Source organism: Tigriopus californicus, chromosome 6 (assembly GCF_007210705.1).
Source record: "Tigriopus californicus strain San Diego chromosome 6, Tcal_SD_v2.1, whole genome shotgun sequence".
In the NCBI taxonomy this organism is placed as follows: domain Eukaryota; kingdom Metazoa; phylum Arthropoda; class Copepoda; order Harpacticoida; family Harpacticidae; genus Tigriopus; species Tigriopus californicus.
In genome coordinates this window covers 15,250,887-15,269,261 of record NC_081445.1, presented here as the reverse complement: position 1 = coordinate 15,269,261, position 18,375 = coordinate 15,250,887, and the positions used below count along the sequence as shown (strand labels likewise).

The window sequence follows — 18,375 nt, the reverse complement described above, 5'->3', positions numbered from 1 at the left end:
CAGAACCTATAACAGACCGCACTTCCCTCAAATGGCAATTCAATTATGCAGCTTTGGTTGATCAGGTTTGAAACGCAAAGCTATTTGGAATTAAACTTACCTCTTGAATGCTCTTCATTTTCCATATCGTCAATTGCATTATCAGATTTATCATCAGTAAAAATATCCAAACGAAATGGCTTGGAACAATCTGTAATAAAAAGTTGTGTTGAAAGCATTTTGCAGATTTGATAGTGTAAATTAATGTAAAGGTTTGCATGTCATCATCTTGGCATACCACGTTGCAGCCCTTCACGGAATCTGAGATGGACGTGGCCTTCAAGAAGATGAAAAGGATAGCCCATCAACATCTGGGGTCTCTCCTTTCCCATTTCACTTCTCCAGACCCAAGCCCAACTCCTCCTCCAAGAACTCTTCAGCCTCGTCTTTCATTCTTCTTTCCTCACATTACAGTGGAGGGTGTCAGCCATCATCTTCATCCATATGAAGGGGCCAAGGGACATTACAAACAACCATTGGAGCAGCGCCCTGGAGAACCTCTTCTTGAAGATGATGTCCACCCTCTTAGCTACCTGCTTCTCTGCATTGGCCGAGGATAGGGATCTGCTTCCCCAGTTCCAGTTCTGTTTCCAGAACAGCCGCTCAACCACCACAGCACCTACTCTCCGCCATGAAATTGTGCTTTGCAACATCAGCAATAAGAGGACAGTGTAAGGATGCTTTGTGGATTTTTCCAAAATCCGTGTGCGTTCCAGTTTGACGCTATTTCTCAGTTGACCGAACGTTTCGGTTGTAGCAAAAGCAATGGCATTACAATGCAAGAGTTGGGGGAACACCCAAAGGCGCACACAGTGGTAAAAATACCCTTTAAAGTTTTGATGGAAATTCCCAAGCACATCTTGGCATTTTTCTCCCTCAGAAAATCATGGGGAGCAATTTTGATTTTATTGCTTTATGAAATTCTAGCCCACATGAAAAACTTACATACCTAAAAACATTACAAAAACTAAAATTTTCAAAAACTTACTCAATGTTAGTTAGGAGCACATTTAGTTAGCTCTTGAATATAATTTACGATATCATCTATTTCACCGCTTCTTAGTTACATCGGATTTAGTGGTCCAAATTTCATCGTTTTTAGCCCCAAAATGCCCCTGTTATATGTTATTCAATTTCCGAAAGAATTAATATCGATTTTCAATATCACAGATACAAAAGATTATTTTTCCTCTTCCTACATAGTCTCACAATAGCTAAAAATGCTATATAATGTCACTTAAAACACACTAAAAGTGCAATCTTTGAAAATGTGTTTTACAATCATCATGTGTACACTTAGTTATGCATTCACTTGAATCCTGAAGACAATACATACAACAAACAATGTTATAGATTTGGTCGTTTCTTGAAGACTTTGTTGAGACTGATTAAAAATAGCTTCTTTAAGGCTTCATTGATATTTATGAAATTTTCAGTGATCACTCAACTAAATTTACCTTGGGCGCTTTTAAAAATGAATTTTCAAAAATCTGCTTTTTGAGGGTTTCAGATATGGTTGTACAAGGTTTTAACTTAATTTGAAATTATTCAAGAACTGGGAAAATAATCTTTCATTTTTGCGATAGTGAAAATCGATATTATATCTTTGGGAAATTGAATTAACATATAACCGGGGCATTTTGGGGCTAAAAACGATGAAATTTGGACCACTAAATCCGATGTAACTAAGTAGCGGTGAAATAGATGATATCGTAAATTACATTCAAGAGCTAACTAGGTGTGCTTCTAATTTACATTGAGTAGGTTTTTGAAAATTTTAGTTTTTATAAAGTTTTTAGGTATGTAAGTTTTTTATGTGGACTAGACATCCATAAAACAATAAAGTTAAAGTTGTTCCCTATGACTTCTTGAGGTAGAAAAATGCCAATTTGTGTTTGGGAATTTCTCTGGAAACTTGATAGGGCTTTTTGAACACCGTGCGCAGTTATGAGCATTCCACCACCAGCCAAGATCTTTTCAACCTTTGACGCCTCAATTGGATGTTTCCAGGTTGCTCTGGATGACGTGAGTCAGCCATTGACTACATTTGTCACACACTGGGGGCGGTACATGTTCCTGCGAGCCACCATGGGGCTGAGTTGCGCAGGGGACGAGTGCAATAGAAGAGCTGACGCCGCAATGACGGGAATTGAAGGCGTTGTGAAGGTACTGGACAGTTACCTCATCTATTCCGAGTCAATGGAGGAACACCTTGCCCAAGTTCGGTCATTTTCGGAGAGATGTCGGAGTTCTGGCACAACTGGCCAAACAAAAAGCCTTCATGGGCTTACAAAACAGAAATGCAGATAGTCCGATTGAAATCGTTAAGAACGTCAACTATGTCTGTTTCACCCTCTCCACCCAACTCACCTTCACCAATCTTCTCCAGTCTGCAATAACCAAGGCCAGGGCCAGGATCGGATACATTTGCAATAGACTTCCCATCGAGAATCGAATCTTCCCTTTGCAATTGGACCTCAACATTTTCAGACATACATCAACCCAATTTTCCTCTACGGCCTTCACCTGTGGCTCCCATACTTCGCGCCATCCTCCCTCAAATCCGTCAATGCCTCCTTCACCAAATCCCTCAAACAATACCTGTGCGTGCCCAAACATACCAATATTACATGGGCGCATTTCCTATGTGAAGTCGAGCCCCTCCCATACGGCGGGTGAGGTTAGTGCCCAACATTGTTGGGACAGTGACCTTTCCGATGGTTAAGTTCAGACACTAGTTGTCCTTCCCGGTCATGGACTTGCTAACACCTTATTGTCCTTGGCAAACATCCCTTTGGAGTATTGGCGGTCATGCACCTTTGTCCGACTCCTGGCCAAATGCTATCAACGACGGGAGTTTGCAAAAGATCTGCTCTATCTGGCCCATTTTCTTCTCTGCAATATCCAAGAATTTCATCGCTTACCTTTACCCAAGTGTATTTGTATTGTCTGCTTTCACCCTCTTCACTTTTTTAAGTGTACACTGAATCAATTCTAGTCATATTGATTCTGATATCACTTTCTAGTCAACTATTTTATTGCTTCTACCGTTGACATTTTTCTTTTTATACACTTGATAGTCTGTATAATGTTTATACCGGTACACCATCTTTTCTTCATACTTCCATGCCATGACATGACCAAGAGTCGCAATAGAGAGAAATTGAAGTGGTCAGTGGTGCCAACAATTTCGGAATCATTCTACCAAAGGGCAGTTTTTCGCCGAGTATATACAACCAAAAGTGACCAAGGTGTTTCACATCTGCGGAGAGGTGTACTGTGCTTTTAAATCGAGGGACTGAATGGCGATGATTGTTGGCCTGTATAGGTCCCTAGTTCAACCGCATCTAAAGCATGCATCACCAATTTGGGCGCCTATTGACTCAAACATCTTCAAAACGTTGAAAAAGTGTTGCTTACACCGTTACGTGTAGCTTGACTGATGACACAAGCTTTAGCGACCCAACGCTAGCCAAAAAATTCAAAAGACGTTCAGAGTAAATCGTGCTCCAAGACTTTAAAACAGACTTTCATTTTTCTCAAAAAGATAAAAATGAAAAAACGAAACGAAAAAAGGTTCTTTTCGGGTTTTCCCAAAATTACCGAAAAATTCACCGAAGGATGTACGGTACAGCAGAAAGGTTCTTTTCGGGTTTTCCCAAAATTACCGAAAAATTCACCGAAGTAGAAGGAAGTGTTTTGGGTACCACATTGCGACGGTAAGGATCTTGCCCCTTGAAAGAGCCAGTCATTTTATCATTCATATACTATTGCTTGCTTTCAAATGCAAAGTTAAGACTGACTCCAAAGATGCAAGTGAATCTCTACTACAACCACCAGTTGGTTTCACACTGTTAAGAACCCTGGTGCCGTGGTTTTGTAGCTCTACCCACTTCTAGTTGACATACACATGAAGAACCATTCATCTGTGCTGAAAATGTTCTTCCTTACAATTGCACTATAATCATAAGGCATTTTTCAACGATATTTAGAGAAAAAAAGACATATCTGGCACTCGCTAAACTAATGCTAATGGATATTTTAAAGGCGATTTGAGGAAATAAAAGCCAGTGCAATAGACCAGGTTATCCCTTTCAATCCTCGAAATAAATTCGTAAAAAATCGAAATTTTTAGCAAGCACCACATCTTCCAATTATCAGAAGCTTTGATTTTTCTCTTAATTTGAACTAATTTGTGGAACAGAAGTCTAAATGAGAAAGGTCAGGGAGGAGAGTCAAACCGGCGACCTCTCACATGAAAGAAAAGTGCTTTAGTTAGTGCTCCACATCTCCTCGTTTATAAGGATGTCTTCTTAAGTCGAGATTCAAACTAATACGCTCTGGGGAACTTTTTTGCATGAATGTATTAGACACTCAGCTATTACATATCATCAATTCGAAAGCATGTACATTCAGAGTTCTTGTCAAGCACACTAGGCTTGGGCATTGAAACATCCTTTCAGAAAACAAAAATGATATTTTGCTTGTAAAGGGCTTATCTTAGTCAACCAAACTGGGCATAGATTAATGTTTACATTTCTGTCTTTCTTCGTCTAAACCCTTTTCTTAATCTTAAATACCAACCTTTAGTGCGACATTTACTCATTATGGACCTTAAGGAGTCCTTGAGCATTTTGAAAAAACCGGAAAATAAATCGAGCATTTTTTTGGTTTTTCGTTTTTTCGGTGCTGGCAGATTTTGTGTTTTTTTTTGAAAAAAGAAGTCTACTTTACCAATTTCTACCCCACGACAGGCGGCGACCAAAACAATTGACCATATCCTCTCATTCAAGATCCATTTGGACCAGTCTTTGTCCAAAATCCCCGACCAACCCCCTTTAGATCTGTGCTTGGAGTATCATAAGAGCACTCTGACTTCATTAACCATTGTCAAAATTCAATGTCGATCATTCCGTTCCTATTCTAGATACTTTAACACCTCCATTTCTACCCTTTAGCCCCTCTTCATTTTCCATTCGCACGATCATTTGAAACCCTAAGTCCAGGGGCTTCTTAGACCGGTAAATATCAAGACGTTGGTAGACCAATAATTCCATTATTGTTCTTGACCATTTGTTGTTATGCTTTGTTTTTTACATTGCATGACATTCTTCGTATCGGATACAAAATCCGTACACTTTAAAGCTACATGTCAGAAATAGGCTTATAACCCTTGATTGAATCACTTTTGTAGTAACTTGTAGATAAAAAAATAATATCTTTTAAAAGTTAGAGGTCAATAACAACTATCTAAAACTTTAAAAATATCATTAAAAGGGATTCCCGTCTGGGTGGAGTGAATGGACAAATTCAGTTCCTGAAATTAAATCAGCACAAACCGTTGATTTAGTGTACCCCTCAATGTTTAAAATTGTTCCAACAGTGGTATTAGAAACGAAACAGTACAACTATGAATCTAATATAAAAAAACAACTAATATTAGATTTTTTCGGCAAGTTCCTTTCATTTTTGATACGCTTCAGAAACCGTGCTATTGACAACACAATCGACACTGAATTGTACTTAAGAGCTATGATAGTTCAGTCAACTTCTAGACTTTTATTACTCTTAATCATTTCTAAAATAGCACAATTGCACTAGACCATGGACTTGCCTAAATCGTCAAAGTATGAGTTTTTTTACTATATAGATAATATTCGAAATCACTTTTATTACATGACCAATAAAGTGATGGCTAAAGAACCGGATTTGCTTTTTGGGACAGATGTTATTATCTCAAAACAACATATTTCAAAGAAAATCTAAACTTTTACATATTTGGCATTCCAATTGGTTATTTTGGCCCTCTGATAGGAAACTGATTATCAAATCTGTATAATTACGTCATTAGACAAGGACGCATTGAATCCAGTCTCCCTTGCGATAGGCTATACATTTATGGGGTATGAGGGCGGACTGAAGTCGCAAAAAGTGGTCAAAATTCAAGCTGAAAACCGTGTCTAACCCCAGGATTCAGGTATACTTACTTTTGAAAAAAACTAATACTTGAAAACACTGACACTAGATCGCAACGAAAAACATGGTTTGTAGACATTTATAGGTTTTTTCTCTTGACTCTCCCAATTTTCCGATTTCATTGACTCGAATCTCTCGGAAAAGGTGGAGCCAGATTTTTTCATAATATTACTTTGATCGTGGAAGCCATATAGAGAACTTACCACAGATGGGCATGTTCAAGGTGGCAGCTATTCCAGTGGTGAAGACGGTACCACAAAATCGGGTGAAAAGCACGTCGCCTGGACTAGCATTACAAGTGGCGCTGCCTCCTGCAAATTAAGTCAAAATCGTATTCATGACCTGAGTTGCTTTCCTCAGCTCATGAAGAGTTCAAATTAATATACAATACAAATTTATGCTCACCTTCAATGCCCACGTAGTCCTTACTACATTGGGAATCTTGCTTATTTACGTCATCGGGTATGCCTTCCAAAGAGTATGAGCTGGTATCAGCGCAAGGCAAGTATTCAACACAACACATTCCAGCCTCCTGGCGAATGCAAATCGAATATCTGCGGATTAGCAATGTGGAAGGTGGCATGTTGAGCAGTCATTTTATATGGGCACTTGCACAACATATGCTGGATAATTACTCTTGATTGGCCAAATGATTGTCATTCGTTGGAAGGAAGTTGAACGTAGTTATCCTGCCCGTCAAACCCGTGTGGTATTGAAGGCAGCCGCAGTTTTGGGGTCTGGAAATCAGAAAGTACACCAAGGTTTCAACTTTAGCAAAGACAAATCCCAATGAAATAAGGTTGAGTGAATGAGCGAATCATATATCTATCACTTACTGTCCCTCTGTGTTGCATTTCACCTGAGTGGCTTTGATTTCCCACATTCTAACTGCAGTGGCACCATTAAAGTTGAAGTTTAATGTGGCTGTGTCAGATTCCAGACAACCCATTTCCACATAAACTATGGAGTCAAATGAACAGATCTTTGCAGTTTTAACTAATCTTAGCAACTGCATTTAGGCAGTTACTCATTTTTCAAAAACAAAGTAGGTTTTTTTCTAAAAAAAATCATTGTTTAATCGGCCCTCACTGTGCTGTCCTGTATTTTGTCCGCATATAATAGGAAATGAATTTCCGGTGTTCGTCTAAAATGAATGGAATATTTCACTAGCATTAGCTCTACGTAAAGAGGAATGACTTTGAACTGATCCAAATTTGCCAAATTGCTGCCCTTTAATGTTACCAATGTACAGTGCAACATTTAAAACTTACCGATATTGTGAACATATCCAAGCACGTCCCTCCTTGATTGGTTTCATCTACAAATTCTAGTGTGTTTCCTGTTCCCAGAATGGTGAACGATTCAAAGTCCAAACGCAATCGGCAGACACCTGGTTTGGGAATGAAATTATCTTCTTGTAAAAAGAAAACAAATACGACAACATATAAAATAAGCGCCAGGAATAAGAGGTTTTCTTGAAACCTAAAACAGTTGCGATGTCTGTCAAACTTCTCAATGACTTATAAAACTATCACCCTATCAGCGCGCATTGGTTCTATTTTTGCAATGCCCTGCCAATCAAAATTTAATTCAGGGTCTTCCCATTTCGCTGCATATCTCGACTAACTAAACTGGCGCTCATATGTAGGATAGATGGTTAATGATTATTTCAGTGATAATTTGGTTGAGATAAGAATCAATCAATTTGTCAAGCCAAGCACTATCAGGACGCTGAGGTCATACATATGTATATGACGTTCCTATCAAACCATTCAATTACAATCATAAACCCAAGAATTCCGGTACTACGTCGCAGTGAGCATAAAAAGGAATATGAAAGACTTACTTCTGTCGCATTTCTGAATGTTGTAAGACACTTGTGATGTTTCCGCGTAAGCATTAGGGAAACTCGGATTTCGCAAATATGTGCAGTTCTGAGCTACCGTGGCTCCAGATCTAGAAACCAAGAACACACAACAGACCCCAAACCTAAAACACATTAAGAAGTGGGATGAAAGTGAAGCAATGTTTGGTACAAAATGAGTAAAATACATCAGTTGAGAAGTTAGGTAAGTCTTGGTTCAACATGTTCCACCATGACTTGAGCATTGGTTTTTTTTTTTACTTTTTCAATAGCAAATACCCTTCGAATTTTCTATGGTTAAAGTTGCAGGTAAATACTTGGATAGATGAAGGAATAAACGACTTTTGTTTCGGAGGTTAAGGATGAGATTTGCTTTGCTTAGTACTCTACGGAATGTTTATCAACAATCCTTATAATACAAACAGGATTTCTTTGCTCTTCTTTTTTATTAAACTATTGAGTGATTTGGTGACAAGATCAGCTCCAAAACATCGTCAAATATTTCAAAACTGTGAAAAACTGTGAGTGGGTAAGTTTTCTTTTCTTCTAGCCTAGCTCTAACTTTCCTTGTGGTTTGGGGCTTTTTCAAACTTATGGATGATGTTTTGCCAAAGGTAAATCTTTACATGTATGATTTTGAGCTTCCAAATCTCACTTCAAAGAGGGCACAGAACTGATCCACTATCAGCTCAACTTGTAATGATCAATATGCCCAGAGGGCCACTAATGATTTTAATCGTGCTTTTGCGATATTTTTGGAAGGTTTGTTTACCCGGCAGCGCAAGATCCAGCTGCTGATCCACCCCTCGTGGCGCATTCGGTGGACGTGTAACAAGTGCCGTTCCGATTGGTTGATCCGGTCCCGCCGCTGAAAGTGAAGCAAATTGAAATTCATAAAACCAAATCGAAGACACTCTTTACGGTAAAATAGCATGAGTAACTAAGTTCAGGAAAATAAAAGATGTAATCAAGATTACTTCATTCACCTTTTAGATGCAATCTAAATTTCATTTCCACCAATCAAACAATGAAGGAGATGGAGAGAGAAGAGAGTTGGACATCAATGTTCAAGTTAGCCTTCATTATCAAAGGCTTGACGAAGCCCTCATTGTGATACTAACTCTGGACCTAACCGCCTGATATATCCAACCACACATTTCAAAAGCCCACACAACGCATATTAAACCTCCATAGTCACTGAAATGGACTCTAAAGCCTGGGTTGGGGCAAAACCTCACGGATGCTTTTTGAAAACCCTAATAATGAGATACATTTCCTCCCTTTTTTGAATACAGCCGTACCAACTTCTCTAATCTCTCCCAATATGAGAGCTCTGCCATTCCCTCCATGCTCCTGGTAAAACACCTTTGAAGTTGGGCAACATTTTCCAAACTTGCTGAACTAGTTGGATTCCAAATTGTTGCAGGATATTGAAGATATGGCTGAATAATTGACTTGTACAGAGTTCCCACTGAAATACTATCTCTGGACCTAACAATCTGATACACCTAACCACACATTTGAAATGCTAGACCCACCTTCAGGTGGATGTTCTCATCAAACTTTCAATTATTTTGAGGGACTACACCCAAATCCTGCAAAGGCCATACTGCTTTTTAATTTCAAAGGTTTAAGGGTGGCAAAAACTGGACTGATCAAATTAACTGTTAATGATGAAGTTGGCGCTTCATGTATGCTTATCAAATTTGATAACAATAGCCTTTGGGTCAACCCTTTTGTGTGCCCCACTCATAGACAATGGACGTAAAGATATTGAGCAAATCTCAAGTGTCTAAGATTAAGGCTCAGTCTTCCAAAATAGTGGAAAGTTCGAATAGCATATCCAGTTGAAGGTGGGTAAAGCTTTTCAAACGTGTTGTTGGATTTTTTTTGGACGTTTAAGTCCACAGATAGTTTACGAAGCTAACAAATTCTGTACAAATTCATTATCAGCCACATTTTAAAAGTGCTTCACTCATTTGGGCTCCAATGAGTTCAGCAGGTTTGCAAAAGGTCTGACTAGTTCTGTGTGTCTCATTAGGTACATTGAGGGAAAGATTATTAAGTACGCTGTGAGAATGAGAGAGATCTCGTTTTGGGAGAGACTGAAGAAGTCGGGACTGTACGCTATTCAGCGAAGTTGTGAAAGGTATTTGATACTGTACGTTTTCAAAAGCATCCAAGTTCAATTGTAGCGATCATAGATTCAAGCCATCAAAAACTCAGGCTAGTTTGAACAATGAAGTCCATCCCCTCTTTTCACCTTTAGTGTTTGATTTGCTTCCCGCTAATATTCTTGGGGAATGCGTCGGCCTTATTGATCTGGTAGCATCTTTCAAGTCAGCCTTTGACAAGTTTTGAAGCAACGTTCCAGATCAGCCCTCCATTCTAGGACTAGCTCTGCCAAGTCAAATTCATTGACAGACAAAGTATCATATCAAAAAATTAGGTGAAATTTTGCATTTCATTGTAATAGCACTGGGAATTAAATTCCCTGTAACGGATAAAAAAGTCCGTCAAAAAACAATTCAAGAAAGAACACTTGCAATGACATTTGAAATAAGCCAGTCCGTTTTCACGTTGTTCTAAATAATCTAAGTTTTAACATGGTGAAGGAATTTGAAGGCCATTCTGTACTACCTTTGGTGTCATGCTGAGGTATTTCAAAATACATAACTGGTGGTAAGTAGTTTTGGGGTTGGTGTCTTACCTGCTTATGGTGCTTGAGCTTCGACAGCCTTCATTCTTGAACTGAACAATGTTAAAGAGGGAAAACACTGCAACAAACAGAGAAACAGGAGTGTCAATGAAGTCCCAAAGAAGTACTTTTGTGAAAATAACAACTATTCGAAATCACTTACCAAAGCTTTATGAACTAAAAACCTAAGAGCTAATATATGTCACTCTAAAAGCTTGATGGGATTTACCTTTTCCCTCCCGATTGTTGGATTCGGACGAGGTCTTATTCGAATCAGACAACAAAGATTGGCGGAAACCTCTTGGCTCTCCGCTACTAAAATGAGAACAGACTAAAGAAAGAACAAGTCCCACAACGATGGCGGCAGTAGATGATTGGCCCATGGTTCTTGGAAGGTTAGGATGAAACTGATCTTCAAACTGAAAATGATGAAAATGACTCCCAACTTTTCCATTGGTTCACGGCTATCCGCTCCCTCTATCTAACCGCGGATGTAAGGTAGACTTTGGGCCAACTCGCCTGATTCTTTCGCTCCTGCGAAATTCTGAGTCAAAATCTTTCTGCATGGCAGTGATTGTAATTGTCGGACTTGATTTTGTAACTTTACTCGGTGAGTCCAGGATAATATTATCTTCCACTTTGTCGTAACTGAAAATTCGGATTTTCCAGACCAGGATGTGGCATTAGATCAGCCTGTGATTTGAGTTGGTGGATCAGGCTGGTTTTTAAATTCTATTCATTGTGACTTACGGGGAACATTGTGACTTACGGGGAACTCATTCGCCTGTATTGGTATAAAAACCCGAAGAGAATATTGAAGAAAGAAATGTTTATGCGAAACTATAATTAGAGGAATGTGATGGAATAGAAACATTCAAGCTAGACCATAAATTCTGAATTCTTAACCTGTGGCAAAAAGGTTGGCTACTCAAACCAATTAGAAAGTATCAAAAGGAATATTAGCGTAAGGAAGAGAGCAGAAACCTCTTGAGTTTATTGTGAAATCACAAAAACAATTGACAGACTTTCAAACAAAAATGAATTCCAGTTGTGATGAGATGTAATGTGTAGCTCGGAATAAAAAATTGAACTTGCTGAACCTCTTACACACTTTGTTAACAGTGTCTTCCTTGATTATTTATTCCCTACGAAGCCAATTCAAAATTGCCAAAGTGGGCGGTGGTGATCAAATTTGAAACTGTCGTCGATATAAAGTTTGAATTGTTTAAAGTAACGTAGTAGATATGTGGTACAACAGCAGTTACTTAATGCTGTTATATAGGACCCTATGTAGAATTTGCAGTTTAAATTTCAACCCAAGCGTTCAAGACAATTTATAACTTTTTACACGCCATTCCAAAACACTCGCTAGTTAGTTCGAACAATGAAGTCCACTTCTCTTCTTTCTCGGTCTCCTTCATTGTTTAATTTGCTTCTCTCTTATATTCGTAGGGAATACGTAGGCCTTGTTGATCCGGTAGCATCTTTCAAGTCAGACTTGGACAAATTTTTAGATAGCATTCCTGATCAACTATATATTCAAGGACTAGCTCGGTCTGCCAACTCAAATTCGTTGGTAGACCAAATATCATATAAAGATTGAAAGGTAATAAATAGACGAATTATAACCTTTCATTTTAATAGTACTGGGGATTATATTCACTGTAGCGGTCAGAAAAGCCCGTGAAAAACCAAACCAAAAAAAAAAAACAATACTCAATGGGAGTTTTAGAAGATTTTGAAAAGGATTTTGTTGAGGCCTCTGTAAAACGCGTTTGATTTCTGAATTGACATTAATGGACTTTACATATATAGGACATGTTTGAACGGAGGATCATAACGAAATTGGGCGCCACGGGGAGATATTGACAGAATGGAGTAGTGGGTAAAAGTCAATGAAGTTTCGTTCAACGTCATGAAGTGCAAAGTTACCCACATTGGTCACAGAAATCCGAAAAATATGTACGGTACATGCAAATCCCGACAAACCAGAATCTATAGGGTCTCGATGCATAGAGATCTTGGTATTACTATAAATGATAATGTAAAACCATCACAACATATTGGGATATGCCAAGGCCGGCTAAATTAATTCTTGGTCCAATGAAACCAACCGTCACGTTAATAACAAGGGGAGACTTCTTTGACAATCACAAAATCTATGGGCAGATGCACTTAAAAATTGCGGTAAAGGTTTCGATCCCTTGCCTTCAAGAAAAGACAGATTGACGATGGAAGAAGTCCAGCGAAGGGTTCCCAGGATCATTTGAACTCAACCTCAATGCCATATAGTAAATAGTTAATAAAAAAAGTATTTCTAAATTCAGATTGGGACAAGTTTTTTTTCAATAAAAAATCCCGTTTTGTAATTGGTGGAAAACAATTTGCAACCATCTCCTAATTTTTCTTTCCGTCTTTGTTCCGTTTACTTCTTTACATCGCAAAGTAAATCTATTGATATTAAAATCTGCAGGCAACATTTATCTCTACCTTCAATTAAAGCTCCCTTCTCCATTTTTATTCGTTATTATTCATTTTTAGTGATGTCCTGTTACAAACTCAGACACTAAAAATGATTATCTTTGATATTCCTAACGAACACAGTGACATCCTTATTCAATAAAGCATTCAAGAGTCGACTTTTTGTGCAAAATTAGAATACCATATTATGGAACACTGTTTCATACAACCGAAAAATAACGCCCAAAATCAAATCAATATGGTGGGTGGTTACGTAGGTTTAAGTTGCGTAAATTTATCGGATAATGAATAGTTCACACATAAATTGACTAGCCAGTCTTTTGCCGCCAACCAATGATTTCATTCTCACCTTAAAGGAATAGAATACTGATTTGTGTTTATGATAATAGTCTCTATCAATTTTCATTCGCTAGATTCTCCTCGTTGGAGACTAACTCTGGTATAAAATGATATAACTTATTTCACAGATGTCTTAAACCGCACATTATTGTCGAAATTAGGAAAGATTGTTTTTGTTATCATTCCAATGAATAGAAGTACAATCACTGATGATATGTGTTGATTATGGGGGCCAAAACGGCGCAAGAAGAGACCAGGGGAAATGCAGAGAAACGAAACTGCTGCTTAAGAACTTGATGAGACGGACAAGGAATATGGCATGCAACACGTATTTCAACCTGAATATGGAGCTAGAATTTAGCAAGATATAATTTGCAGAGTAACCTGCCCACACAGAGAGAATCATAAGATAATATCCACAAATGGAAAGATATGCGAGATAAGGAATTTTTCAAACTTGTTATAATTGAAAATGAATTGAAATCGGCAATACCTGCAGAGCAAAGGTTTTAGATCGCTCTCAAACACGTGCATAAAAGATAATGATTCGCAACTTCTCAAATCAATCCCCAAGGCTTGAAGGTTTTCTTAGGACATACACATTAGACGCCTACGGTCGCTACAACTGACCCTAAAACCTGGGTTGGCACAAATTTCACGAATGCTTTTGCAAACGTTCAGTATTTGAACTCTTTCATACCTTCTCTGAACGCCATGTGGTTTCAACTTCTCTAATCTTTCCCGATATGAGAGCTCTCTCATTTCCTCAATGTTCCTAATACAACACCCTTGGGCTTGTTCTACCTTTTGTAAAGGCTTATTTAAAAGGCTTATTGGAGCCCAAATGAATGAAGCGTATTCAAGATGTGGCTCAACTATCGACTTGTAGAGAGTTATTTTGCATCGTGATACTATCAGGATACTTCAATGTTCGATAAATCCAACCGAACAGTTATAATGCTTTGCCCAATTTCAGGTGGATATGCTCATCGAACATTCAATTACTTTGGATGACCACCCCGAATTCTTTCTCTTTACCTCCATTAACTATAAGTATAGTGTTGAAAGGCGTTGGTTGACCAAAAGGTCATTGAGCGGAATTTCATTCCATTCAAGGCCATATTACTCTAAGTGGCCCAAGAGTAGATTCGAACTAGGTCCTTCACAAGCCTAGTGAAATCTTGGTCATCTATACCGGAAATTATCTTTGTATTGTCGGCATAAAAAGAGAGACTGGCAGTGCCATTAAACTTTTAAAGGGAGACAACGAATAAGATAGAAAAGAGCTGCATCAAAATGGAGCCTTGTGGGACACCTTAACATCTGACATCATCTATGTCACTATGCGACCATACAACCTTCAATATTTCCTTGCCACCATCAATGAGGGTTCTGATCCAACCGAGAACCTTGCCTTGGGTCCTAATCCCTTAATGTATTTTATCTATTTGTATTGGAGCCTTGATTCCCTGGCAAAACAAATCAAACTTGAGATCGTGGTGTAGAGCTAGACTGAAAAGAATTGTGGTAGCAACTTGTTCGAATTAAAAGACTTGCAAAACCCACACTCATTGCAATCCCGCTGAAAAACATCCCTTGGAAAGAGCAATTCGGCCATATTGATCTTCAGCTCTTCTAAACTTTGGAATGAACTACTGGAATATTGACGGGGATGCTTGGCTTAGGAATTAGCATTTCACGATTGAGTAAACGCATTATGTTTTTCTCAAATTAGACTGCTCCCAGGCCACAACAATTACGGAGTTCAAATTTCAACTGTCTGTGATTCCCCTCTTTCCTTTTTTTCATGTGCATTAAACCAATTCTAGATTCACATACTCTTTGTGATATCACTTTCTAGTCAACTATTTTATTGCCTTTACCTTCTTGACATTTTTCTTGTTTTATCAACAAACTCTGTATATTGTATATACATCATATTTTATTCTAGTTATTTTTACGCCATGACATGACCATGAGTCGTAATCAAAAAAAAAATTCAGCTCAATAGAGCGATGGGTTAAAAGTTATAACTACTCAAAAGTCACTACAAAGCTCTTCAGTGCATGAACGAACTTGCCCTCTTGTGGTAATTGATTACCAGAAGAGAGCTAAACCATTCATTCTGAGCCCTTTTATGTACTGCAATTTCAGAAGGCATAATTTTTGACGCAGGCATTTGATTGAGCTGAAATTTGAACTACGTAATTGTAGAGGTCTGGCCCTGTTTGAAGCAGAATTCAATTCATTGACTCGAATTGGCGTTGCTTATTTTCAACCTTATCATCCCCGTCTATATTCCAGTGGTTCATGACTTTGGAAACGATCTGATCTTCTTCGAAGAACTGTTCAATCTTTTGGTCATATCTTTCTTAAACGTTCTCCTATCGTTTGGTGCATGATTTGTTCTAATTTCCTGGGTGGTTGGGGTTGGAAAGGTAATTAGGGCAATTCGGAAAGAAACTTGCAATTGAACCCTTTTTTTCAAGATCCGTCGGGTCCGCATTTTTGATTGTGGTCTTTTCGGGAAATAAGCTGATCTAGGCGCTGACGTTCAAAATCGTGTTTTTGAAGATGAATCGGACACATTGTTGTTTTCAACGAAGGTCTCCAATTTATCTTTGGAATGGCTTGGACCCATTTTTGACAAACTTCAGGAACTTTGGGTAACTTGTGGTGCGAAACACTGACAGGCTTCTCATTGTTCCGGTATCCCATTCTGTACTCAAATGCACAGCACTTACTCATCATATCATATTAATGACGGTGATCGTCATTTCAACTAGCCTGAGCACGACTGAAGTTGAATGGCATTCAAAATAACTCAGGAATCACCAATTGGCGTAAAACTTCATTTGGCTGGCGGTTCCCTCGTTCTTTCCTCTTCTTTAAAGGTCTTCGTCATTGGTTTAGCCTAACTCGGATTTTCGGCTTCCTGCTCTTCGACCTTTGATCGCGCCCAAAACTCGTTTGTTTGTTTTTCTGTCTGTGGCAGTCTTTGGGAAATCCCATTCTATCAAATTTGGAGCACGAGTCTACAACAAGATTCAGTTGTCCTTGGCCATTTGTAAGAAACGAAACCAAGCATTTCTAGCCCTCGTTTATGGGAAAGTAGCTTACAGTTCGATATTGTATTGGTTGTAGGTAGCTACATGCAATCATGAGATTTGAACATAACACAATCGTTTTGGTGAAAACGAGGAATTTGAGCTGAACTAGCGATTGTTGAAAAAGCTTCTTAACCTAATCCTTATTCCTTTGGACAGAAGTCACAGAACCCCAAAACAAGAAATGTTGGACACGTGTGATAGGACAACTCATCATGAAGCAAATTGTGATAAAGTCACTAAATCATGCGCGTCGATTGGTTTGCGGAGAACAAAGGGCAACTGCTTGTGTGGATGGAGCAAATCATAAAATAGTAATCATTACCCTGGCAATTGCAAATTTTTAGTCCCTCATGACTCATATTAGGCACTGAATTAGCCTTGCTTAGTTTCAGTATTATTCCTTACATATAAAAGCAATTAAGTTGAGAGTAAGTCTCGAAATAAAGATAATTAGTGTCGCCCTCCAAAATTATTTTGCTTATCGAATGCAAGACAGCAACAAGTCAAAGCATGAATCTGTTGTCTTGTCATTAATTCATTTCAGGTGATGATGGTCCAACCATAACGATAGATACATTTTGTTCCGATATTGTGCTGGTTGGCAAAAAAGCGTATTTTTCATGTGTCTGAGAAGCACTTTAGCAAATATATCTCAATTATTTCTGCCATGGGAATGCTGTTTTGCCAAAGCAATGCCTCAAAGGGGTGCTTAGGTGTGGTTGTTAGGCAAATCTTTGGATCCCAGCCAAAAGAACCTCCAAAATTCTTGCTTGATTACCCATGTAGCGACTACTTTTCTACGAACATAAGTGGTTAATCATGATAAAGAAGGGCTTTCCATTACGTCAGGTGTCGCCATAAAAAAAGAGTGATGTTTCCGGCGCCATTAATAACCGATCAAGAAATTTGAAATTGTCAAGCACCGTTCCTTGAAGTCTGTCAAATGTTGTGATGAAAACCCTCAGGGGAAGGTTGGTATTATGATTAGCCACGACGAACTTTGCCCAGACTCTTATAATACTCAACAAATTTTATAGATTACGTACAGTATTTCGATCAATAAAGTGAATGTGTTTTGGTTGTTACTTTAGTGGGTTGGATCGTCTTTTTGGTTGTGAACGAAGTAGAACTAACCCCATCAACGGCCATAAATCTTCCACTCTTAGTTTATTTTCATCCTGAGAATCAAATGAGTTTTCTTTCCATCATCACTCAAGTGACGACGACGAAAAAAGTTAATAGGTCTTTTTTATTTTCGGTAATCTTGATTTGTGACATCCTCAGATGTGACAAATTGCTGTCATTTTGAAAATAACCCGCTTGGATCAAGACACCGACACCGATTGCGATTCAGGTAATGCTTAGGTGTGGTTGACTGCCTCTTGGAGATTGTTAAAATGCGCAATCAAGTCTAGCTCATGTTTTCGAAACAAAAAGGCACTCCATCATATGATTCTGCCAAGAGAACACATTTCAAAGTTTCGCGGAGCCAATTTCATTCACGGGTGCGTTGGTCTAAACTAAGCAAGCTTTGCTTAGTTTAGACCATTCCCTCAGGTTCAGCCCTTTTCACTCGCTTGAATGTCCAACCGGGCTTTTCCGACAAGATGTCTCATCGATTTATCACCATCGGCACTAATTCCCAAGCCAAGAATAGTCCTCTCGCCACACTCTCGATAGTTTTCAGTCGACCGAAAGAAGGCTTGGGAGCAACAGCCCTAATTCAGGATCAACTCGTTCAGGTTAGTGGAAACTTCTCGCTTATACAAGCCATATTGGACACTTAGGGAAATACCATCAAGGTAACTATTTTCACCGAAATTGTATTGTCTTAGCTCCAAAGCTATTAAGCCTATCAGCAGCATGAA

At 38.6% G+C, this 18,375-nt stretch overlaps 1 protein-coding gene across 1 annotated transcript in view; it reads right to left on the bottom strand.

Annotated features, from left to right (window-relative positions):
- Window positions 1-100: 100 nt before the first annotated feature.
- Window positions 101-18,375, bottom strand: part of LOC131881546 (uncharacterized) — a gene marked incomplete at its 3' end in the record, with an annotated part of 23,512 nt that continues 5,237 nt past the window's right edge. The window contains exons 2-12 of the mRNA XM_059228432.1: window positions 10,807-10,996; window positions 10,590-10,656; window positions 8,652-8,747; window positions 7,862-8,004; window positions 7,287-7,405; window positions 7,105-7,159; window positions 6,852-6,975; window positions 6,651-6,752; window positions 6,421-6,569; window positions 6,219-6,326; window positions 101-190 (exon numbers count right to left, since the gene is read on the bottom strand). Coding sequence (XP_059084415.1) covers window positions 101-190; window positions 6,219-6,326; window positions 6,421-6,569; window positions 6,651-6,752; window positions 6,852-6,975; window positions 7,105-7,159; window positions 7,287-7,405; window positions 7,862-8,004; window positions 8,652-8,747; window positions 10,590-10,656; window positions 10,807-10,960 — 1,207 coding nt within the window. The remainder of the gene's footprint in view (window positions 191-6,218; window positions 6,327-6,420; window positions 6,570-6,650; window positions 6,753-6,851; window positions 6,976-7,104; window positions 7,160-7,286; window positions 7,406-7,861; window positions 8,005-8,651; window positions 8,748-10,589; window positions 10,657-10,806; window positions 10,997-18,375) is intronic.